This window comes from Neolamprologus multifasciatus, chromosome 5 (genome assembly GCF_963576455.1).
Source record: "Neolamprologus multifasciatus chromosome 5, fNeoMul1.2, whole genome shotgun sequence".
NCBI lineage: Eukaryota > Metazoa > Chordata > Actinopteri > Cichliformes > Cichlidae > Neolamprologus > Neolamprologus multifasciatus.
The window spans coordinates 16921606-16942101 of record NC_140443.1 but is presented as its reverse complement, the minus strand read 5'-3'; the positions used below and the strand labels follow the sequence as shown (position 1 = coordinate 16942101).

Genomic DNA, 20496 nt, shown 5'->3' with positions numbered 1-20496 from the left:
ACAGCTGATTTAAATGGCTAAATGACCTCCTCAACATGTCTTGTATTTCTCCAGAGGCCTGGTAATGAACTAATCATTTGATTCAGGTGTGTTGACCCAGGGTGAGATCTAAAACCTGCAGGACACCGGCCCTCGAGGCCTGGAGTTCGACACCCCTGATGTAGGTAATCAAGAAATAGAGCTAAATGATGATTTTAGTTAATCAAAGCTTACCATTTTCCTTTTTCCTGATATTCATAAATTTAATATACAAGATTAAGTTGATCAGACAGACTAACAGTCATATTCCTCTAAGCACTGCCCAGCCCATATAGGGTTTTTCATTACCAATATTTGTGATTTAAAAAAATGTTGGACAATTTTTTTTCATACACATGAAGGATAAACAGGTTAACATTTGTTATGTGCTTTTATTTATGAGTCAGTACTTATTGATATAATATAACAATACATGTTAAAATGGTCTCATTTATCACAAAAAATATTTTTTGTATACAGCTGCTTGTTCTGTTGAGATCAGCTGCTTGTTGTTTGTCCTGTTCCAAACACTTTCTACCAACAGGAAATTTGCAGGGTCCCTCTGGTGGACAAACAATGAAACATCAACACTCAAAACATGGTTTAAGGCATTGACTGTTTTCTACAGTCAATGGTTTAAGGGTGTTTCTTTCAAGGTTGGCTGTGTTGCAGAAATTAGTTGGACCCAAAATGACTCGGAAAAATGAGGAATAAACTGAAAACAGCTTTACAAAATGCAACAAACACAGAGAAGGCAAGGCCGAGGAACTTACTTGGCACTATGGAAGAAACAGAAGCATAGAAATGGCTACAATTTTAAATAAAATTCTTGGTTTGATCAACGAGTATGAGTCTGTCAAATATAAACAACAGATACATAAATAACTGCTTAATAACAGTCTGAGGAGGAAATCTTGTACAGCAATGGTTCCCCTTTCTAGTGTTCATCTGAAAAAGTAATTTATCACTCAGCTGGCCTTAAATTTACATGGCCGTCTCAGTGAAACGTCAGTGTTCATCATACTTTTCTTTATTACCACCCACAGGGTCTGACCAAAGAGCTCTGTGAAGCAACCGCTGTATTGCCATTGTTTCTAATTGACAAAACCCTGGTGAATGGATTATGTAATGGGCTCTATGTGAGTCTCTGTCTTGGTTATGGATTTAGCCTAATGATGCCCCTTTACTCCAAAAGAGGGATTATTCTGAAGAGAACAGTAGAGCCATGGCCGTATAGATGAAAGAAGTGTCTCAGATCACACACGTCTGATCCAGAAAATCCCACTAGAGAGAGAGAGCATGCAAACAAGCTTGTCGAGACACTCGGGAGATTCTTGACCTACATGAGAGGAGTAGAAAAAACGTTTGTAATGTTTTCATGTGGTATGAATTTTCAACATTTGTTTTAAACTTCTTTTGCAGCCGTCCAGTCTCTGAACAGCCTGAATGACCAGATTGCTCAGTTCATGGTCACCCGACCTTGTAGCCTGACTGATGAGGATGAGGCCTTCATGCCGGGAGAGAGGGATACCTTGAGGAAGTCTATGACTCTGATGAGACACTTGCTCATGGATGCTCAGGTACAATTTCCTTCTTCTCTTAAAGTCAAACACATCCTTAGTGGACACCTGTCCGATCAAAGTCCTCAAAAGAAACTACAATTATCCTTCAGTGCTGTGGAAAGATAACACTGCTGGGACAGATAACTGGTTACAGGTAACAGTGAGTCACTTTTCTTTTCACAAACCAAAACCGTCTCATGCGGACGTTTACCTGCTCAGTGTGGTGAGGTTCAGCAGGATTTCAGGTTCCACAGGGCAGACAGATGAATGGCTGAATGAATAAAGTTTTTATTATTGTCATACCCATAGATACACTTTGTGAGGTACAATCTCTGAGGAATGTGTCCAGCATACTGTTAACTCTATGCTATGAAGATTTAGGGTGGTTTTGATGGTAAAAGGAGGTACAGCCTGGTATTAGCAAGGTGTACCATATCAAAGTGGCCGGGGTCAGAATATTAATATCCATAAAACATTGGCAATAGAATTTCCTTCATAATAACAGAAAACTAAGCATCAAAATTAAGCACCCTTTCCAGTTTTTTATTATTATTAAACCAGAATGGTTTCAGGGTGTTGCTGAGCTATTTTTCCAGAAATTAACATTTTTAAATATCATAGTTTGTGGAAGAAAATTAAATATTTTTTTTCTGTATCTATACAAAACCACTCTCATACTCTAAACTACTCCTCTATAATCCTTACCTTTTCAAACATCTGACCTCAAAAACAAAGTTTCAAGGAAACTGTCAACAGGACATTGTTGTCATGTCGAGTGCTGTGTGGCAGCCAAGATGAAGGACCCAAACGCAGGACTCAGAAACTGAAAGTTACACTTAAAGCGCAGCTTTATTGCTGGGGAAAACTCTTTATAGGAAATAGACTTTCACAAAAACAAAACAAAACCTCAATCGCAAAACTCAAAACTAAACTGGGCACTGGAACCTAGAGACTAAGAAACTCGAGCAAAGAAACAAACTAGGACTGGGAGCTAGAATATTCTCAGGAACACGAGAGGAGAAAACACATTACGAAGAGGGTGTACGACACGACAACAAGCAGGGGAAGACTGAGAACTATAATACACAGGCAGGAATATGAGCAGACGGGGAACAGGTCGAAACACAGCTGGGACAAATCAGACATAATGAGACGAGGGCAGGCAAAACTAGATACACTGACGTTGGATAAGGACTATCAAAATAAAACAGGAAACAAACAGACTGAAACTCAGACTCAGGACATACAAGCATAACACAGCAACTGGGGAGACCTGGGGAACAAGGGTGAGTAGACATGAAACGTGGGATACAGGAAAAGAATAGAGTGGACATAGGAACAGAGACTAAACACAGGCTAAGGTAACTACTAAGGGAGGAAAGACTACAATCACTAGGAACTACAGAAAACCAAAACTATGAACAACAATAGTCAAATAATATAATTACAGAGTCAGAAGCACCAATACTTGGTCACGTGACAATTGTTAAAGTTATGAAGTCAGAACGTTTAATGCCTTTCAGCTTCTTGTAGAAGTTTTGTTATTTTTTAAATCTAGGCAGAGAATTCTAGTATTAACATTTCAAGGATTTATCATTAGTTTTATATATAGAAATTAAACATTCATGACCTCTCTGTTTAAAAAATGTTTTTTCTCAAAGATTTCAGTTTAGTTTGCAGGTTTAGATTAATATTTTTTTCCCTCTCACTCTTTCATACCTGCATACAATCTCGTCAAAAAGAAACGCGCCTCTGTTTCCGACATGTTAGTGTGAAATCCGTTCAGGGTGACTGCAGAGCCTTTTCATCCTCGCCCTTGCCCTTAGCAAAACCAGGCCAACGCTGTGAAAACTTTGCCAACCTCAGCAATGCTGTGAACAATGTACAGTCGAACCAGGGAGTGTTTTTTTCTTCTTAATCCTCTTTTGTTGGCTTCTTCTTCTTTAGAGTTGCACTAAGTCTTTAGGCTAAAGCGAAATATGCGATGTGGCATAATTTCCTTTTAAAAGTTTCATCCTCTCTCTGCTCTGCTTCAGAGATAATTCATCCATACGATGCTGCTTCCATTCAGCCTTTTATTTATATACCTTTTACATTCTGATAAATCTTGACACGGTGATGGATTTGTGTTATCTATTAGTGCCACTGCAGGATGGATAAGGAGTCCCCCTGCCATTCTCCTGGAGATATTTTCTCAGACATAGTGTCATTGATTAAATGGAAGGTAATTCAGTAAAAGGCCATTGCTTTCGCCTCAGCTCGGTGGTATGCAAGCTGGAGTGAAAGATTGTTAGCCTGCAGTCTGTTCTTTTTTTAAACTCAGGAATATAGCACTGGGAGGTGATGGATGAGTAGGAAACTCACCTGTGGATGGAGTACCGATTATCTCTCCAAGAAGTTGTACTTGGAAAAAAAAAGTTTGCCGGTAGTTCAATGTTAAGTGGGGCACTCAGACACCAGTCATCATGACAGATTTCTCTGCCTTTTGGCCTTGTTAGTCAGACGCTACACCCACAGCCTTTACATGTTCCCTGTTTTTTTTTTTTTTTTTTCTTCAGTGGAGTGTCAAATGGAGGCCCCTGTCAGCTGGAGGCCTGTTACTCTGAACTGTCAAGAGGACAAAAAAATATCACCAGGGGATGCTGGCAGTTGCTACGGCTGTATGTTTGTTTATTTAAAGGTTAGAGCTCGAGCCATACCTCGAAATAGATAATATATACTCACTATGTTTTATTTCTAAATATTCTGTCAAATGACAATTCTACTCCACAATGCAAGACCCCTAAAAAGTATCGAGATGATGCTGACAGCTGAAAAAATGTGACTGCTGGGTGACACAGCTCCAGAAAAATCTGGAATAAAGAGCAAAAAAATGAAGAAACAAACCACAAAGATGACACAGACAACTCAAATCTTAGGAAAAACACATTGTTGCATTGTTGTCTGTTTGTGGTAAAATATAGTGTTACAGTACACTAGGCAGCATTAATAGATTTATGCGTCTCTGTTGAGGCTTGTGAAATATCTGGATTTGAAGCTGATGAAGCTCAACAACTCGTACCTTTTCTAAAGCACCTTTTTGTTAATTAGGAGGGAAAAAAACATTTCAGTGGCAGAGTTCTCATTCACACTCTGTCATAGCTCTGCTTCACCAGTTAATGCAACAAATGTGTTTCAGCAGTTGCCACACATCCATTTTCTTAACCACACATCCAGTTCACAGTCGCTGGGGAGCTGTAGCCTGTCGTAGCTGTCATAGGGCATGATCACCAGTCTGTCATATAGAGCCAACACAGAGAGACATGCAGCCATTCATTCTCACTTTTGAACCTTTGGCTAATTTACCAGTTAATCTAAACAAGCATGTCTTTGGACTGTGTGAGGAAGCCAGAGTGTCAGGAGACAACATGCAAAACTCAACACAAGTGCAGCTGTAGCTAATTAAAGATAAAGGCTACCAAGTCCAAACGTTTTGTAAATTAGTCTTGAGCCAGCTCCCATTTCTTTATATTTAACTAGGAAAATGGAAAATACGTGCAGCAATACTTACAAACATCCATAGAAATGCAGTATATAAAGCACAATTCTAACAAACTTGAAAAATCAATATTTGATGTGACCTCCTTTTTTTCTTTCACACAGCCTGATCTCACTTAAGCAGCTTTCTTCTAATTTCTTTTAGTCTTCAGTAATAGTTCTCCAGGCTTCCTGAAGGCTCTTCTTTGAATGTTGTCCGCCTTTTCTTTTGTTCTCTGTCAAGACAATCCCAAGATGTCAGATCTTTGCTGGATTATCAGTTTCTCGAGGACATGACTTTCATATGCTTTTCATCAGCTGTAGGTTTTTTCTTAGGCCTGCTACTCCTTCTCTCCTTCCCTTGTCATATTAACTCAGGATTTTTTTTAAGGACACAATGCACAACATGCCAAATATATGCAATATTTCAGGTAATAGCTGTTGCAAAAATGCTGTTTTATACCTGTGAAAACATGTTATCTTTGGCTTTATTCATGGATCCAACGCTGGAGTGCCTTGAGTGATTCAGAGGTCACTGTTAATGTGGCTTAGCAAACAGTTTCACCCACTAAAAAGTAATGAAACTACTTGTATTACTATGCAAATATAAATCCAGTTGAGCTACAAGCAATCTACTGCAAAACGCAGTTAACCCTTGTCTTGTCTAATTCTCTGCAGTTCTCCCAAACTTGTTCCTTCAACCACTGGATCTGATAATGAATTCAGGCTATCCAGCCACGGTTTCTGTATTTAATGTACTTGATCCGAGCAGCAGGACTGAGTTTGGAGTCTCTCCGTTATCACTCGGGTTACAATTTATGTACAAAATAATATTGGCCAAATTATGCATCACATTTCTTTGTTCTCTGAGCCTCAGAGGTCAGAGTCAAGTGTGATCTCATCCGATGTAGAAAAGCTCTGCTCATCAAGAGGAGTTTGCATTCATGGAGCACAGTCTTTCCACTTTCAGACTGAATATGAAATTAGTCCAGCCTATCTCTTTTAACGTCTGGTCTCATGTGTTTTAAGTGCCTGCTGCTGAGTTCAGGCAGGCCCGCGTGCTCTAATGTCCAGTATTTAGTGCTGCCAGTGCTCCGCAGAGACTTTACTGTTGAACTGGAAGAATAAAGGACTCTTCAAGGCTTACTGTCAGTCACGAAACCTTGACGTTTTCTGTTTTATGCAGATCTTCATGTTTTCTGACACCAAATGGTTTCGTTTGTCTGGGAAAGTTGGGCTGAAAATTCAACATTAAGATTTCAAGTCAACGGCCACTAAAAGGCAGAAAATTAATTTAGAGGGGATTTGAATAGTTTCTCTTTAAATGCTGTCCCGGAATTGATTGCCTCATTTGTCATTTGCACAGATGAATTATTTATGTTCTCGTTGTGGTGCTGGGGTGACTAATCAAATGCATTTTCAATGGGAAGCTGCGAATTGATGTCGTGGAACATTGCATTGCATTAGGTGCTTTGGTAGAGGAGTCAGCAGAGCAACAATAGTGGCCCTATGATGACGTGGCAGAAGAGACAGTGCCCATCATAATTAACAAACGAATGTACAGAAACAACACTTTGTTCATTTAAAGTCCTCTCTTCACCCTCGGACAGCGAATCTGTTCAGAGGAAACAGAACAATTCCTCACACTATTTTTGCATCACCTTGCAATAACTTTTGCATTTCCTCTGAACCATATGAACAGTTGAGAGAAATGCTTGGCATTACAGAGAGGAGAGATGATGTGATACTTTACACGGTGCATTTATTGCTCATTTCTCATTTTAAAAGGCTAAGCTGTCACAATATCTAGCCACTGGCTGTGATCAAAGCTGCAGCTGCTCTTTCTGGCAGTGCTGGCTGAAGGATAGTGCTTGAAGTTCGGCAGCGTGCTAAACCATGTAAATTTATTGCATACATGTGTCATAGCCAGGATTGTGACAACCAACATGGATCCACGGCCACAGCCACAATCAAACAGACAGCTATGTCATCCTGGAGTTTCAGTCAAAGTCAGAGCTACTGACAACCTCAGCAGCGGTCAGAGCGCTGCCGGGGTGAACTGCTGCTATAGTACAGACTTGAGGATGAGCAGTTCAACTGAGGGTGTGCACTCTGGCCGCAGAGAGCAGCGAACCAGCTCAGCTTTGCTTTATGCATCAGTGTGAACTCAGAAATGACTGAAAAAACCCCACTATGTGTTTGTACAGATTTTTAAGGCCTTTGAGAGCATAGCTTATAGGTCCGTTTTGGCCAGGATGGTATTTCAGACCAGAGAACTGTAAGTTCCATTATTGTTATCATCAAATGCAAAACAAATTGTGCCATGAATTCCAGGCAGTCATACACCTCTTTAAAAATTAAAAAAAAAAAAACCTCACACCAATTTGTATCACTAGAATTGCCTTCATTTCTGCCTACTTAATCATCTCAGAGTTGTTAAAGTTTTATCCAGACTAGCTGGACATTCTGGTCCAGGATAAAACATCTCAACAACTACTGCATTTTAAACCAGAGCGTCCGTGATGCAGTAGCTTATCTGGCTTACACTCTGTCACAGTTACAGCACAGTATCATTAAAATCTGACCAATATTTTATCAGGAATATTTTTGTGAATTGTCGATAAACAGACAAACAGAAACACCACCACAGTATATATTTATATGCTCTTAGACTTGATGAGCTTAAAATTTATAGTTGCCTGTTTCAGCCATTAAACAGGGGGAAATGAGTCTATCACAAAGAGAACTCAAGTTGGGCAATTTGGAGACAAAGTTAAAAAGGCATGGCTGAAATGGTTTGGTCATAACATTCATGTCTCTAGTATGTCGGAAAAATCCAGAAAACCCATGTACAGTAAAAACATGCAATTCAATTCAATTCAGTTTTATTTATACAACGGCAAATCACAACAACAGTCGCCTCGAGGAGATTTATATTATAAAGTAGACCTACAATAATACATACAGAGAAAACCCAACAATTATATGACCCCCTATGAGCAAGCACTTTGGCAAAAACTCGGTTTTAACAGGAAGAAACCTCCAGTGGAACCAGGCTCAGGAAGCAATGCAATATATGTTATTCAGCCCGGTTTATCTTTCCCACGTCTAATTCTCCTGGTCTCAGAGAAGCATAATATTTTCACAGTGACGGTGGTTTCAAAAGAAAGCCTAGCAACATGTTTGGAGAAATGTAACTGAAGCTATGAGCCAGAAATCACAGCTGATTGCAGCAAAGCAGTTTTTCTTACTCAAGTTGGGCAATTTGGGTGTTTGAGCTTTTTTTTTTTAAATTCATTATTGACTTGAGAAGGATTAAAGATGTAATATGGGCCCAAACCCAGTAAGTAAAATAGATCATAAGTCTAGATTCATTATCCAGGAGCTGAGGCTTGGCTCAGTTGCCATTGAGAAAATTGACCAGTTCTGATCTGCTACCTAATGAGCGAATAAAATATTGATATACACGAGATATAAGAAGGGGACCAATAAAAAGAGAGAGTCCAGTGACTGCAGCAAAAGTGTAGCTCCATACTGAAACAAATCTGTGGTTTATGTTGTTTCTATTCAGCCATTTTGACTCCTACTGGCTGCAAGAAAAATGGGTTATCAAGATCTCGTTTGTGTTTGGACACAAAGACACTGTTATTACCTGAACGAGTCGGAGGAAACGACAGCTTTCATCTCTTTCTTTGTGGAGAGATTCCTAATAGGCTATTGTATGGAAATAAGTCCATCCCTAATCCTTAAACTCGTGGCTCAAGAGTTGGGAGTTCGCCTTGTAATCGGAAGGTTGCTGGTTCGAGCCCCGGCTTGAACAGTCTCGGTCGTTGTGTCCTTGGGCAAGACACTTCACCCGTTGCCTACTGGTGGTGGTCAGAGCGTGCGGCAGCCTCGCTTCTGTCAGTGCGCCCCAGGGCAGATGTGGCTACAATGTAGCTTGCCATCACCAGTGTGTGAATGGGTGGATGACTGGATGTGTAAAGCGCTTTGGGGTCCTTAGGGACTAGTAAAAGCGCTATACAAATACAGGCCATTTACCTTTACATCTATTTCAGTGTTTGGTCTTGTGTGCTGGTGTGGGCTAGACTTCAAAGTCCTTGGATTGCTTTTTTTCGTAACAGCTGCAGTTTCAGTGGTATTCATCTCTCCCCACATTTCTACCCACTACAGAAACACCAGGGAAACAAAAAAGATTAATGAGTACACAAAACCTGACTACAGTGAAGCCGAGCGCCGAAGAGATTTTAAACCAGGCCCGAGACAGCTGATGATTAGGTGAACCTCGGCGCAGGGATAAAGTGACAGCGTAGATTTAAATTTCCTGACATGGCGTGTCGGATCAGATTGTTTTTCAAATGCCACGAGACAGACACATTCGTTTCTGTGTTCCTCTCAAACCCTATCACATTAATAGACACACATGGTGAAACAAATGCTATTTTGGTCTGTAAAGGAGGTAGAATTCGCTTTTGCTGTGGATATTTTGAGATGAAAATATGGCCTCCGACAGATGAAATGATGCATGCCAGAGTGAGACTTCGTCATCGTTCAGCCTTTCTACAAGCCATCTGCTGATGCGGTTCAGGATGTTTTAGTCCGCCTTGTTTGGGGCGCGCATGTTTCTATGGAAACCCCAAGCACCGTCACAAAAGCAGATCCGGATCACTACTCGCATCTTTCTGCAGATCAAAGGTGTTCACCTCAATTTCAGAGGGAGTTTGGGCGATATGAAAGGGCCTCTTTCCCTCTGTCACTCTCCTCTTGAGTGACAGACAGTGTTTGTACTCTCTGCAGCCCTGTCTTTGAGGGGTTGTTTGTGTCTGGCTGATGTGGATAAGTGTCTGGGATTGGCTTACTAATGCAGGAGTGCAGAGACAGATTCGTGTCCTCCTGGTGTCTTTCTCTGCGAAACAAAGGAAGCTTAAAGTTCCTGGAGATTTTTCGAGGCTTCCATCAAGCTTATCCTGTTTTGACTCTTTCACAGAAAACAAAGCTGATCCATTAGTCCATTATCTCATATTCATCCTTAGGTGAGTTTCCTTGTAGTGCCGGAGTAGCCTTCACAGAACCAAAACATGAATAATTCATTGGAAAACAGCAGAAGCAGGCACGAGGGGTGACATTAATGTGACGTGTAGCGGCATTGGTACGCCTATTGTTTTATTTTTCTCAACCTTTCCAACATGTCAACACAGCCTCTTAAACACACTTATTCACTGTCGTCCCCGTTGTCATGTTTACTTTAACCTTCTTAAAAACCCTTCATCAGAGGCAGAATTTCTGTAGCGGTGACAAGTGTGTGGAATCAAAGATCGGATACTTGTTATCAAAGCCAGTGAGTTCCCTGTTGACCTTAGTCAAGATTTAAATGCTCCCTGCCTCCACAGCTTGTGAGGTGATGCAAGAAATATAAATGACTCTCCTTTCTATCTGATTCCCTGCCAGAAGCAATTGCTCTGAGGACTCAGGCCAAGTGGGCATCTAGCCCAGAGCTGCTTCAGACACCTTAAAAAAAAAACAGTACACCAAAACCCCTTTTTGTTTCTTTGTTTTTACTAATGCAACTTTAGCTGGTATTTTAAACTATGAAAAAGCCTAGAAAGAAATAGATTGGAATGAGGCATTTAGTGAACAAATGCTGTAGAAATTAAAGATATATTACTATAATACATGAAATCTCATAAAGTTTCTTTGTCTGCCATCTCCTTCTACACAATCATTAGTTGAGCAACCAAACTGGGCACATAGGTACATCCTGATATAGATGTTTTTTTTTAAATCTATATCAGATATTATTATGTCACCAGGTTGCCTAGTAACCACCTAGCAACTGGCTAAAATGACCGGTTTTAGCATTCATGCACAAACACCAATTTATAAAAACAGTTTAATCTCATTTATATCCATCAAATTTCCATTATATCCCCAAAAGATGAATTATACTCGGTATATTGTAATGTAATCATGTTGCTAAAAATGAGCAAAGGGCTAAAATGACCCATGTCATTGTCTTTTTAAGGCCAACAGGACAAACAGGCCAAACACTACCAGAGCAGAGAACACATCTTGAAAGGACACTGTTGTTTGTATCTGTTGTATGTGCATGATTATTGGCTAGAAGATAACTGTTAATCTTTTTATTTATTTTTAATTGTTATTGATTTTATTATATGTTTATCCAGAGCACCAGCTCTTCATTTAAAATAAAATTACACAGCATTTTCCTGTATATAAGATTAAATGAGACATTTTTTTTTTCCTTAATTATTTTCTTTGATTTTAGGAGTTGTCAAAAAAAGAAATAATACAATTGATCCACAGACCCCGAAAATAATACATGAGATTACATCATTTAAATAACAAACCGTCCTCCGTCTGATGATAATCGTGTAAACCACGCAGCGCTCAGCGTTTGCTGCCTACAATCATGTAATCTGGTCATGTAATCTGGAGTAATGCAATTAAACTGAGAGGCTCTTTGGCTGTAATCCTACAATGCAAACCAGGCTCAGGAGAGGCTGGGCGTTATGGATGACCAGACCTCAGCACTGGTAGTCAGGATTCAGTTACCCAGTATTACAAGTGCCTCATTCATCCACACAGAGTGACCCAGCTTTTCCCTGCCTGGCGCCCTGCACCACATCAAAAGTCCCACATCCAATCATAGCTACTGTAAGACGATACTGGGTTTTCCGTAATGGTTTCATAAATGCTACTGACTTCAGCTTACTGCCTTGGAGCGCTAACTCTTGTTATTCTATGAAGGCAAAATTTATTTAAGATGCTCAAGTGGTGCATAACTCAAGGCCAGACTTTTCAGCTAAGTGGAAATCAGTAAATAAAAAAAGAAATATAAGAATATTTCTAGTTTTATTACCTAGAAAATTGGTGAAAAGTTATTTTTTATATTTATATAGACTTGAGCAAGTGTAAACTTATGCCTTTTTGTTTCTATTATTTTAAACGTATACTACATGTGCACCAAATTTTAAGGATGGTAAACTTACTATTTAACAGCTGCTTCTACAAGTAATGATCCTGACTTGTTAATGTGTTTTCAAATTATCTACGTGCAAAATGTACAAATCCAATTCAAGAAAAGTTGGGACTCTGTGTAAAATGTCAATTTAAAAAAAGTACAAGCTTAATTTAATATGCAAGGCTTTCCAGGCTTTTTAACAGAGTGCTGATAACAAGCTGAATGGTACCAGTCCTCAGAAATGACGTTTATGTCAGTCCAAAATGAATTTGAGATTTGATCTGTCTGACCACAGAACAGTTTTCAAATTTGCCTCAGTACTTTTTAGATGAGCCGGTGTCTTCTTTAGATGTTAGACATTTAAGCTGTATTTGTGCATTTCTGGAATGACAGAATCCTGACTGTTTTTAATGCTGTGCCACCTGAGGGCCTGAAGATCACAAGCATCCAATATTCATTTTCAGCTTTGTCCCTTGCACACAGAGATTCCTCTGGATTTTCTGAAACTGTTTCCAGCCTTTCATTTCTCCTGTCCCAACTTTTCTGAGACAGTAAACTGTCACATTTTAAATAGTATAGATAGATATATATGTTTTCTATGTTTCGAATGAAATACAGGTTTCTTGCATTCTGTTTTTAATTTACATTTTGCACAGTGTCCCAACATTTTCAGTTGGTAAATGTTCAGCCTGAGATTTTTTTGGTCAGTCTGCATTTTGTTTGGGAAATTTCATTGCAGAACAAACAAAAAGCAAAAAATCATATTGGTGAGTCACGTATTCTGGAAATAGAACGTTAATGAGCAACAGGAAAAGCATTTGGCTATTAGACTAAATGGTTTCTTAAGAGCATTTTCGTGTTGGTTGAGGAAAGTTTTTTTTAATGTTCTTCTTTCCAGTAATGCAAAATAAACCAGCTTCTATTTCCAGCTCCTGTATTTTCTCTTTGTAGGTATTGCTATTACTCCGTTTCATCAAGTAAAGATGAGCGCAAAAGAGACGTCATGTTTAGCCAGTACATTTAGTGTATGACAGCCAGCAGGTAAAGCCTGCACATATGGTATAACTCCCACCTTATAGTGAAACTTAAAGGAAGATCTGGAGGATTCAGTATGTGGAGGTTCTCCTTGGGTCTCTCATATTTGCCTTCTTTAAATTTATTTTTTTGTCCTGGACGCATGGTACTGTATATTATGCTTTACTTAGCTCTAATCCACATGATTTACTCTAAGTTTACCATATTGCTCATATATTAACACTTCTCTGCTGCATATCATTGCTTCCTGGGAAAAAGAGGATGTGTTAGATTCATAAACAAGCTCAAACATTTAAATGGAAAGATTAACTGCAGGAGCACGGTGAAGTGTAAAAGCAGGAAATAGGATCAGAAATGTCAAACATAAATGCTCATAATGAAAACCCAATTTCGATATGTTCCAATAAGCCTATTACTAAAATGGAAGCAGTTGGTTTGATTGTGCTGTTTACATAATGAATCATGTTCTTAATGTGCTATTCTGCTCTATTCCGGTCTTGTTAGTATTCATGAGGACGATTGGCTCTCCTCAACTTCTGCTCTGAATCCTCTTACGTTCTGCTACAGTTTCACATCTATACATTTGTTAGTGTGTGCTGCTGGCTGCTCCGCTCTGCCTGGATGCTCCACTTATTGTTTGACTGTTTTAGTTAGAACATGTTTCCAGGGATCTAAACTAAAAGCCCATCAGCATGCATAATCATACATTGTCTAATACTGCTGTTGCCAGATTACTGAATCCTTTTTTTTTTTTAGTTGTTTTATAGTTCTCTGGAGAACTATCCCACTCCATCGTGAATATCTGCAGTTTTTTAGCAGCAGATGGTATTTTAATGAACTCCACAGAAGATATTTTAATACGATGCTTGTCCTGTTGCAACCATGACATAAGATGCCAGGCAGGTTCTTTAGGAAACATCAACACATGTTGCTCTATGAGGCCAATGTGTGGCTAAGGATTTTTCTTGTGCAATGCAGAAGTACGGCAGTAGAAGAAGAAGATTTTTGATAAATGAAACATTCCAAGAAATGCTGAAAGAAACATCTTGGCATGGTATCAAACAATGACAGTCATAAAAACTATGTCAGTATTTCTTTTATTTTGAGGTATTGTGGTTGAATGCTTGAAGTCATTACACAGTAGAAAATGAGGCTCAGCAGGTTTCCAGCAAAATATCAAGGATTGATTTGGAGTAAAGCTGTTTTGAAAAGCACCAGTTTGAGAACAGTTGCTCTAAATGGCTAACATTTCTCCAAACAGTTAATTTTTTTTAAGACCAACTTGCTCCCTGCTGATCTCAATGAATAAACATGTAGGAAAATTAAGCAATATCTTGATTTTCCAGGAAAATGGACTAAAATCTTACGATCCATGAACTCTGTTTGCTCACAAACTCCCCCCTACACAATCAGGAGCCGAGAAATCAAACTTGGCACACATGTATATCTTAGGGCCCCAAAGCAACCATATAACTCTTCCACCCTGGTTCTTCACAGGGCTGTCCGCTTAGGCCGCTACTGTACGACTGCACATCCACCCAGCCCACTAACACAATTACTAAGTTTGCTAATGACATCACACTGGCGGGAGTCATATCAGGGGGAGATGAGTCTGCCTACAAGAACTGGTCATCTGGTGCTCGGCACACAATCTGACAGTCTGAAGACAAAAGAAATCATCATAGACTTAAAGAAGACCAGAGCCCCTCAGCCGCTGATCATCAGTGGAGACTCTGTAGAAAGGGTCCTATGATTTTAAATTACCTTCATTTCTGACAACCTTGCCTGGTCTGCTAACACTACAGCTGCAGTGAAGAAGGCTCCGGAGCGCCCTCACTTCCTGAGGTTGCTGAAGAAGAATTGTGCAGAAGAGAAACTGCTGGTGGTCTTCTATCATTCACCCCAGAAAGCATCCTGGTGTACTGATTTATCTGCAGCAGATAAAAATGATAAGAGGGTAATAAACACTGCACACAAGATCATTGATTGTGCTCTTCCCTTTTTGGAAGAGATTGCAAAAGCAAGATAGCGCTCAAAAGCTGTAAAATCACTAGAGACAGTTGTCACCCTGTACATATGCTGTTTGTCCTGTTGCCCTCTGGTAGATGCCACAGGCCCATCCAAACAAGAGCAAATAGATTAAAGTGCAGTTTTTATTCAAGCGCAATTACTGTCCTAAATCAATCAGGATTACAATGATGCACTGTGACACCTTCTATTTAATTCTTGACTCCCTTATTTTGATAATTATATATTATCTTCTGCTGAAAGGGCTTGGTTTGCAAATTACTTTGTTGTTTCATTGTGTGAATGGTTTATTTTTTTTATACTGTGTGTTATTTATTTTTCAATGATTACCTGCAGAAGCAACACCGCAATTTCCCTTCATGTTATAATACAATAACAAGAAAAGGCATTCTAATTCTGAAAATCACAGACCAGACGCTACTGCAGCATTGACATGTACTAGTGGCATTAAAAATGTTTTTCTCGCAGAGTTTATACCCCCCTCAAAAAACATAGAAATTGGCCTCAGTGTCACATTCTGGTTAAAATCAGGATTTCTCATCATTATTTAAAATCATGATATAAACTAATCTGGAAGTTATCAGATATTCAAAAAGTAGAGTTACAGAGCAGTTTGTGTTTTCATTGAGTCTCACTGTTCGCCGATCATTTCTCTACATATACAGTAGGAGAAGCTGCTCCTGAAAGCTAAAGCAAAGCAACTGCTTGCACAAGGAACTGCACCAGCTATCAATCTCACACCGTCCTCCCTTCAAAATCCCACCCAGAGCTCCATCATATCTTCAGGAACGTAATCCTCTTGTCCGTGACAGACAACATGCAGCAGTAAAGTCCCGTCACTTCACCTCCACAAAACACCCAGTCGTGTCCCGTAAGGTTCGAGTTTGTGTGACCTGCCCACAAAAAATAATTCAGCACCATGAAACCTGCAAAAAACACCAAGTCGTTGGTAAACTTCATTTAGTACTGTGCAGATTTACTACCACCTTCTACTAACAGGGTGCAGAAGGCAGACGGCAGAAGGCTGAGATATAGTACAGCATGATGTTTTGTTTGAAAAAAAAAAAGGATTTAATTTTGCACTTTTTCATTTGCGTTTCAGACCTAATGTCCTGTAAAACATGCAAGGCTTTTGGAGACACGGTGGTCAAGTGTTTGTCACCGTAGCTTCACAGCAGGCTGTTTCTGGTTTTGAACCTGTGGGCTTTTTTGTAGAGTTTATATGTTATGTGTATGTTTGAGCTTTCTTTAGGTGCTCTGTGTTCATCCTACTGTCCAAAGTTATGTCTGCATGGATAATTGGTGATTTTACTTGATATGAGTGTGAATGGTTCTCAGAGTCTCTTTGTTAGCCATGAGATGGACTGGCAGTCTGTCCAGGGTGTTATCTGGAATTGGCTCCAGCTCCTCCACAACCCTGGCTGGATAAGCAGTAAAGAAAATGGATGAATGGATGGATTTGGGCTTTGCTTAAGAGAGGGGTTTCAATCAATTTGTCATACAGTGTAATGTATTTACAATGATATTTTGAGCTTGAACTGAGAAAATGTTGCATAAATTCAAACGGAAAAACATAATGCTTCCTGGATTATGTTTTTATGGACGGCAGCGTTGATCCATCTGTCACTCAGCCCACCACTTCAGTTTGTTTGACACTGAAAATTTTCAAAATCTATTTGATGGATTGCTGTAAACTTTAGCAAACTCAGTGGTGTTCAGCAAACTCTTGTGTGCTAACACACTGAACTAAGATGCTGAACATTAGCATGTCAGCTGTAATGTCACACAGGAAACACTCAAGCATCACAAAATTGTTCTCCTGCAGTTTGCAAAATTTCACTCACACCTGCCACAGACTGGGATATACAGTTTGCACAGCTCAGGATAATTACGTGCATCCTGCGCCTCAGTGCTTCTGTTACTACTGCATCATGCATATGGAAAATGGCTCATGTGCTTCTTTTACATAATACTGGTGACTTTTGTGACCTCACAAACTATTGACCCCTGAAAATCTATCCTGTAGTCATTAGTCAACACATAATAGCACTGCTAACTGTAAGATAATAAGGATTTAGATCTGCTCATTGTTGATATAATCAAGGCTTTCGATGTGGCTGATCAAAAAAATGCTATTAAATTAATTGATTTCTGTGGGCTTTGATGCTTCAGGTAAATAACTGTAGCCATTCCTAAAGGATAGATATTAGGACTATCTTCTCTTCCAAATTTGCAGAATTTCCTCTATAATTTAAAACTTTTCAGTTCCAAATTAACATTTATCCTGAATGTCCAGAATTTTAATCATGCTTTTAATGAAGATTTGATGGATGCAGCTCAGCATTATAAATATTTATAATATGCTGTATTTTCATTAGGATAATTGGACATGTCCTACACCTCGGTGCTCCTGTTGTTACTACATCACACATGTACATATGGAAAATTGCCTACGCACTTCCATTACGTAACACTGCTAACATTTGTGACCTTACAAACTGCTGACCTCAATATTACATTGAAATCCTAGCGCTATTAGTCGACACACAATAGTACTGCTAACTGTAGGATAATAAAGGGCTTCAGCTAGCAGGATTTAGGTCTGGTCATTGTTGATCTACTCAAGGATTTTGATACATGTGACATAAAAATGACACATTCAAGCAGGACAAGTGGTAGGAATTATTTTGTACATTTATCCAGACTGATGCAATTGCAGACAACGGGTGTCTCAAATCTTTAGCTGTGCATTTTCACCACAAGAGCTCTTCACCGTATTCTTCTGCTTCTATACCTTCTATGTCTAGCCATAGGACGTCTCTTCAGGGAGAAGCAGAAAGGCCATTAAGCTTTCAAGGGCTCGTATAATGAAAGGTGGTTTTTAAGTCTCAGAAAAATTGCAGTCCAACGTGATTGTTATCCTCGGTAAACAAACTGCCTTTGATTGTAGCTTTAAGCTATGGTGATCAACAAATACTCTTTGTCCTCCCCCTTCTCGCTTTAGTCCCTCTCTGCTCTTTTGACTCTGTGTTTGTCTCCATATTCTTCTCCTCTCTCTGGCATGTTCACATACAAAGAGCTCAAACAAAATCATATTAGAGGCACAAACAATCTACAAATACTAGTCTCTGAGGATAATAAACACATGCTCTGCAGGGAAACTGGTTGGGTACATACTCTGGAGTACATTCATTTTGTGAGGCATGTAAAATGGTACTATGGTAATTATCTTGCCCACATGCAGCATTTTTTAGAAGCAGAAAGGAATATTACATTGTTTTGCTTTTCATGGATCTTAGTATTAATGCCCTGTTCTAATCCCTTACAAGAGCAAAACTCCCTGAGCCAGACAAGTTTTGGATTCAAACAAACTCATTTAGCATGCAGATTAATGCAATTCCCAGCTCCTGCAGGAGTCAGCTTATTAAAAACATTTAAATCACATACATTTACAATTAGAGTAAGTTAGAGCTATTAAATAAAAGACATAATACAAAAGTAGCTCACCAGCACAGTTTGTCTCTCTAAACACATTTGCATAAGTGCTTCGTCCTTTCATACCAAAGCATAAAGCATAGTCACACTCTTTAAACGCAGTTAAAGCAGGCAAATGAGCCACCTTTTTCTTTAGTTATATTCATGGATGAGTCAGCCATATTGCTCTAATTAAAATAATCAAAGTCCTGCTGTCAGGTTGGCACTTCTTAGGCACAGTTGTGGCTTGTGTTTAATTGCTTTTGCATTTTAATGTTTGAGAAAGTCTATCTGTGGGTGCATATGTATGAGTACAGGTGTGTGCGTGTCTGGGTGTGTGCGTGCGTGCAGACAGCTTTCCATGCAGAGCAGCATGCTACTGTGGAACAGTGAGAGCTTTTGCAGGTCCGGTCATCAGCGTTCCTCCTGCTGACTATACTGCACGCTTGAATGTCTTTCAATTTAGGCCTTCTGATAACTCGGCTCTCTCTCTCACAGAGATAAATGTTGAAATATAATAAATGAGTTTGCAACTTCACATGTTGTGGCTCCGACCTCATCCTTCTCACACTGTCTCTGTGCCCTTCCATTTCGCTGCCTTATTTATCTTTCGCTTCGCTTTCCTTGTTGCTCATTTTTCAACATGTTTGAATGACTTTCCTATCTTGTAGCATAAGCTTTAGCAAATAAAGACTGTATTTTCAAGTACAGAAGGATTTTTACTTCCTGGGAACAATTTTGAATCCTCTTTATACTACAGAGTTATTACTATAACAATAGAACAGGAATTTGACTCTATTATGCAAAAATTATATTTCCTCTTCAAGACCTTACTGAGACAATTACAGGTTTGGAACAGTTTTACTGCTAGCATTATGCATTTATTTGCATAAGAGGTGGACTGCTGAGATATGGAGAAATGGGGGGAAAAAACTGCAATATTGACATGCATACAAAGTAGCTGTGTGGTGACAGCGATAAAGCAGTGATGGAGTGATCATTGTCTCTAGTGTCGCTGTGCACTGAAACTGTCCACTAGAGTTGGAACAAATGAGAGTGAGATGAGTCTCTTAATCAATACGCTTTGCAGATATGCCTTTACTTGCACAAACAACGGGGATAAGCTTCTTATCAATGCACTGTACCAAAACTTTTCTCAGATATGGATTAATCTGTCCTCTGGACTGCACTTTTTTTCCCCTCCTGAACCTGTCAGTCAGGTATTTTCCTGCAGTGCTACGGTAAATCTGGCTGTGGTAGTCTTTAGTGGAGAAAATTCCTGTCTGGTCTCAGCTACATTGAGAGTTTTTACTGCAGACTGCTATAGCCTCGGATACTGAATGTTGTTCACTACCCAGGGTTAGAGAACAAATAACATTTCAGTAGGAAAATCAATACCACCCTTATGTATGCATGTTTACTGTGACGCTAATCTCAGCAGCATATTGACTAGCATATTAACTTAGCTTATCCTCTAGCTCACTAAGCCACAAAGCTCCTGGAATATACTGCAGGCACATATCTGAATGCAAAATCCTTTTTTTAAACAATTATGAAGGAAAATAATGTATTTCTAGAGAGCTTTAGAGATGCTAACTTTAAATGCTAGCTATTTAGCATTGCTGTCAGTCTTTGTACTATGCTAAGCTAACAGAATGTAGCTTCATATTTACTCATGTACTTTAGCAGACATCCACAAAGCAAAGATACCAGCAGAGAAACAATAACATTCAGTCATACACTATATGGACAAAAGTACTAGACTACCTAAAGGAGCTGCTTGGCCATGGAAACCCATAACATGAAGTTCCAGCACAGGTTAGGTTTTTTAATTAGGTGCTTCAATGGTTGCCTACTCCATATCCAGTTTAGTTCACACTT

At 39.3% G+C, this 20496-nt stretch overlaps 1 protein-coding gene across 2 annotated transcripts in view; it reads left to right on the top strand.

Moving 5' to 3' along the window:
- Nucleotides 1-20496, top strand: part of kaznb (kazrin, periplakin interacting protein b) — a 150212-nt gene that overhangs the window by 33090 nt on the left and 96626 nt on the right. For both annotated transcript variants that reach the window (XM_085160116.1, XM_085160115.1), the window contains exon 3: nt 1441-1598. In XM_085160116.1, coding sequence (XP_085016242.1) covers nt 1441-1598 — 158 coding nt within the window. The remainder of the gene's footprint in view (nt 1-1440; nt 1599-20496) is intronic.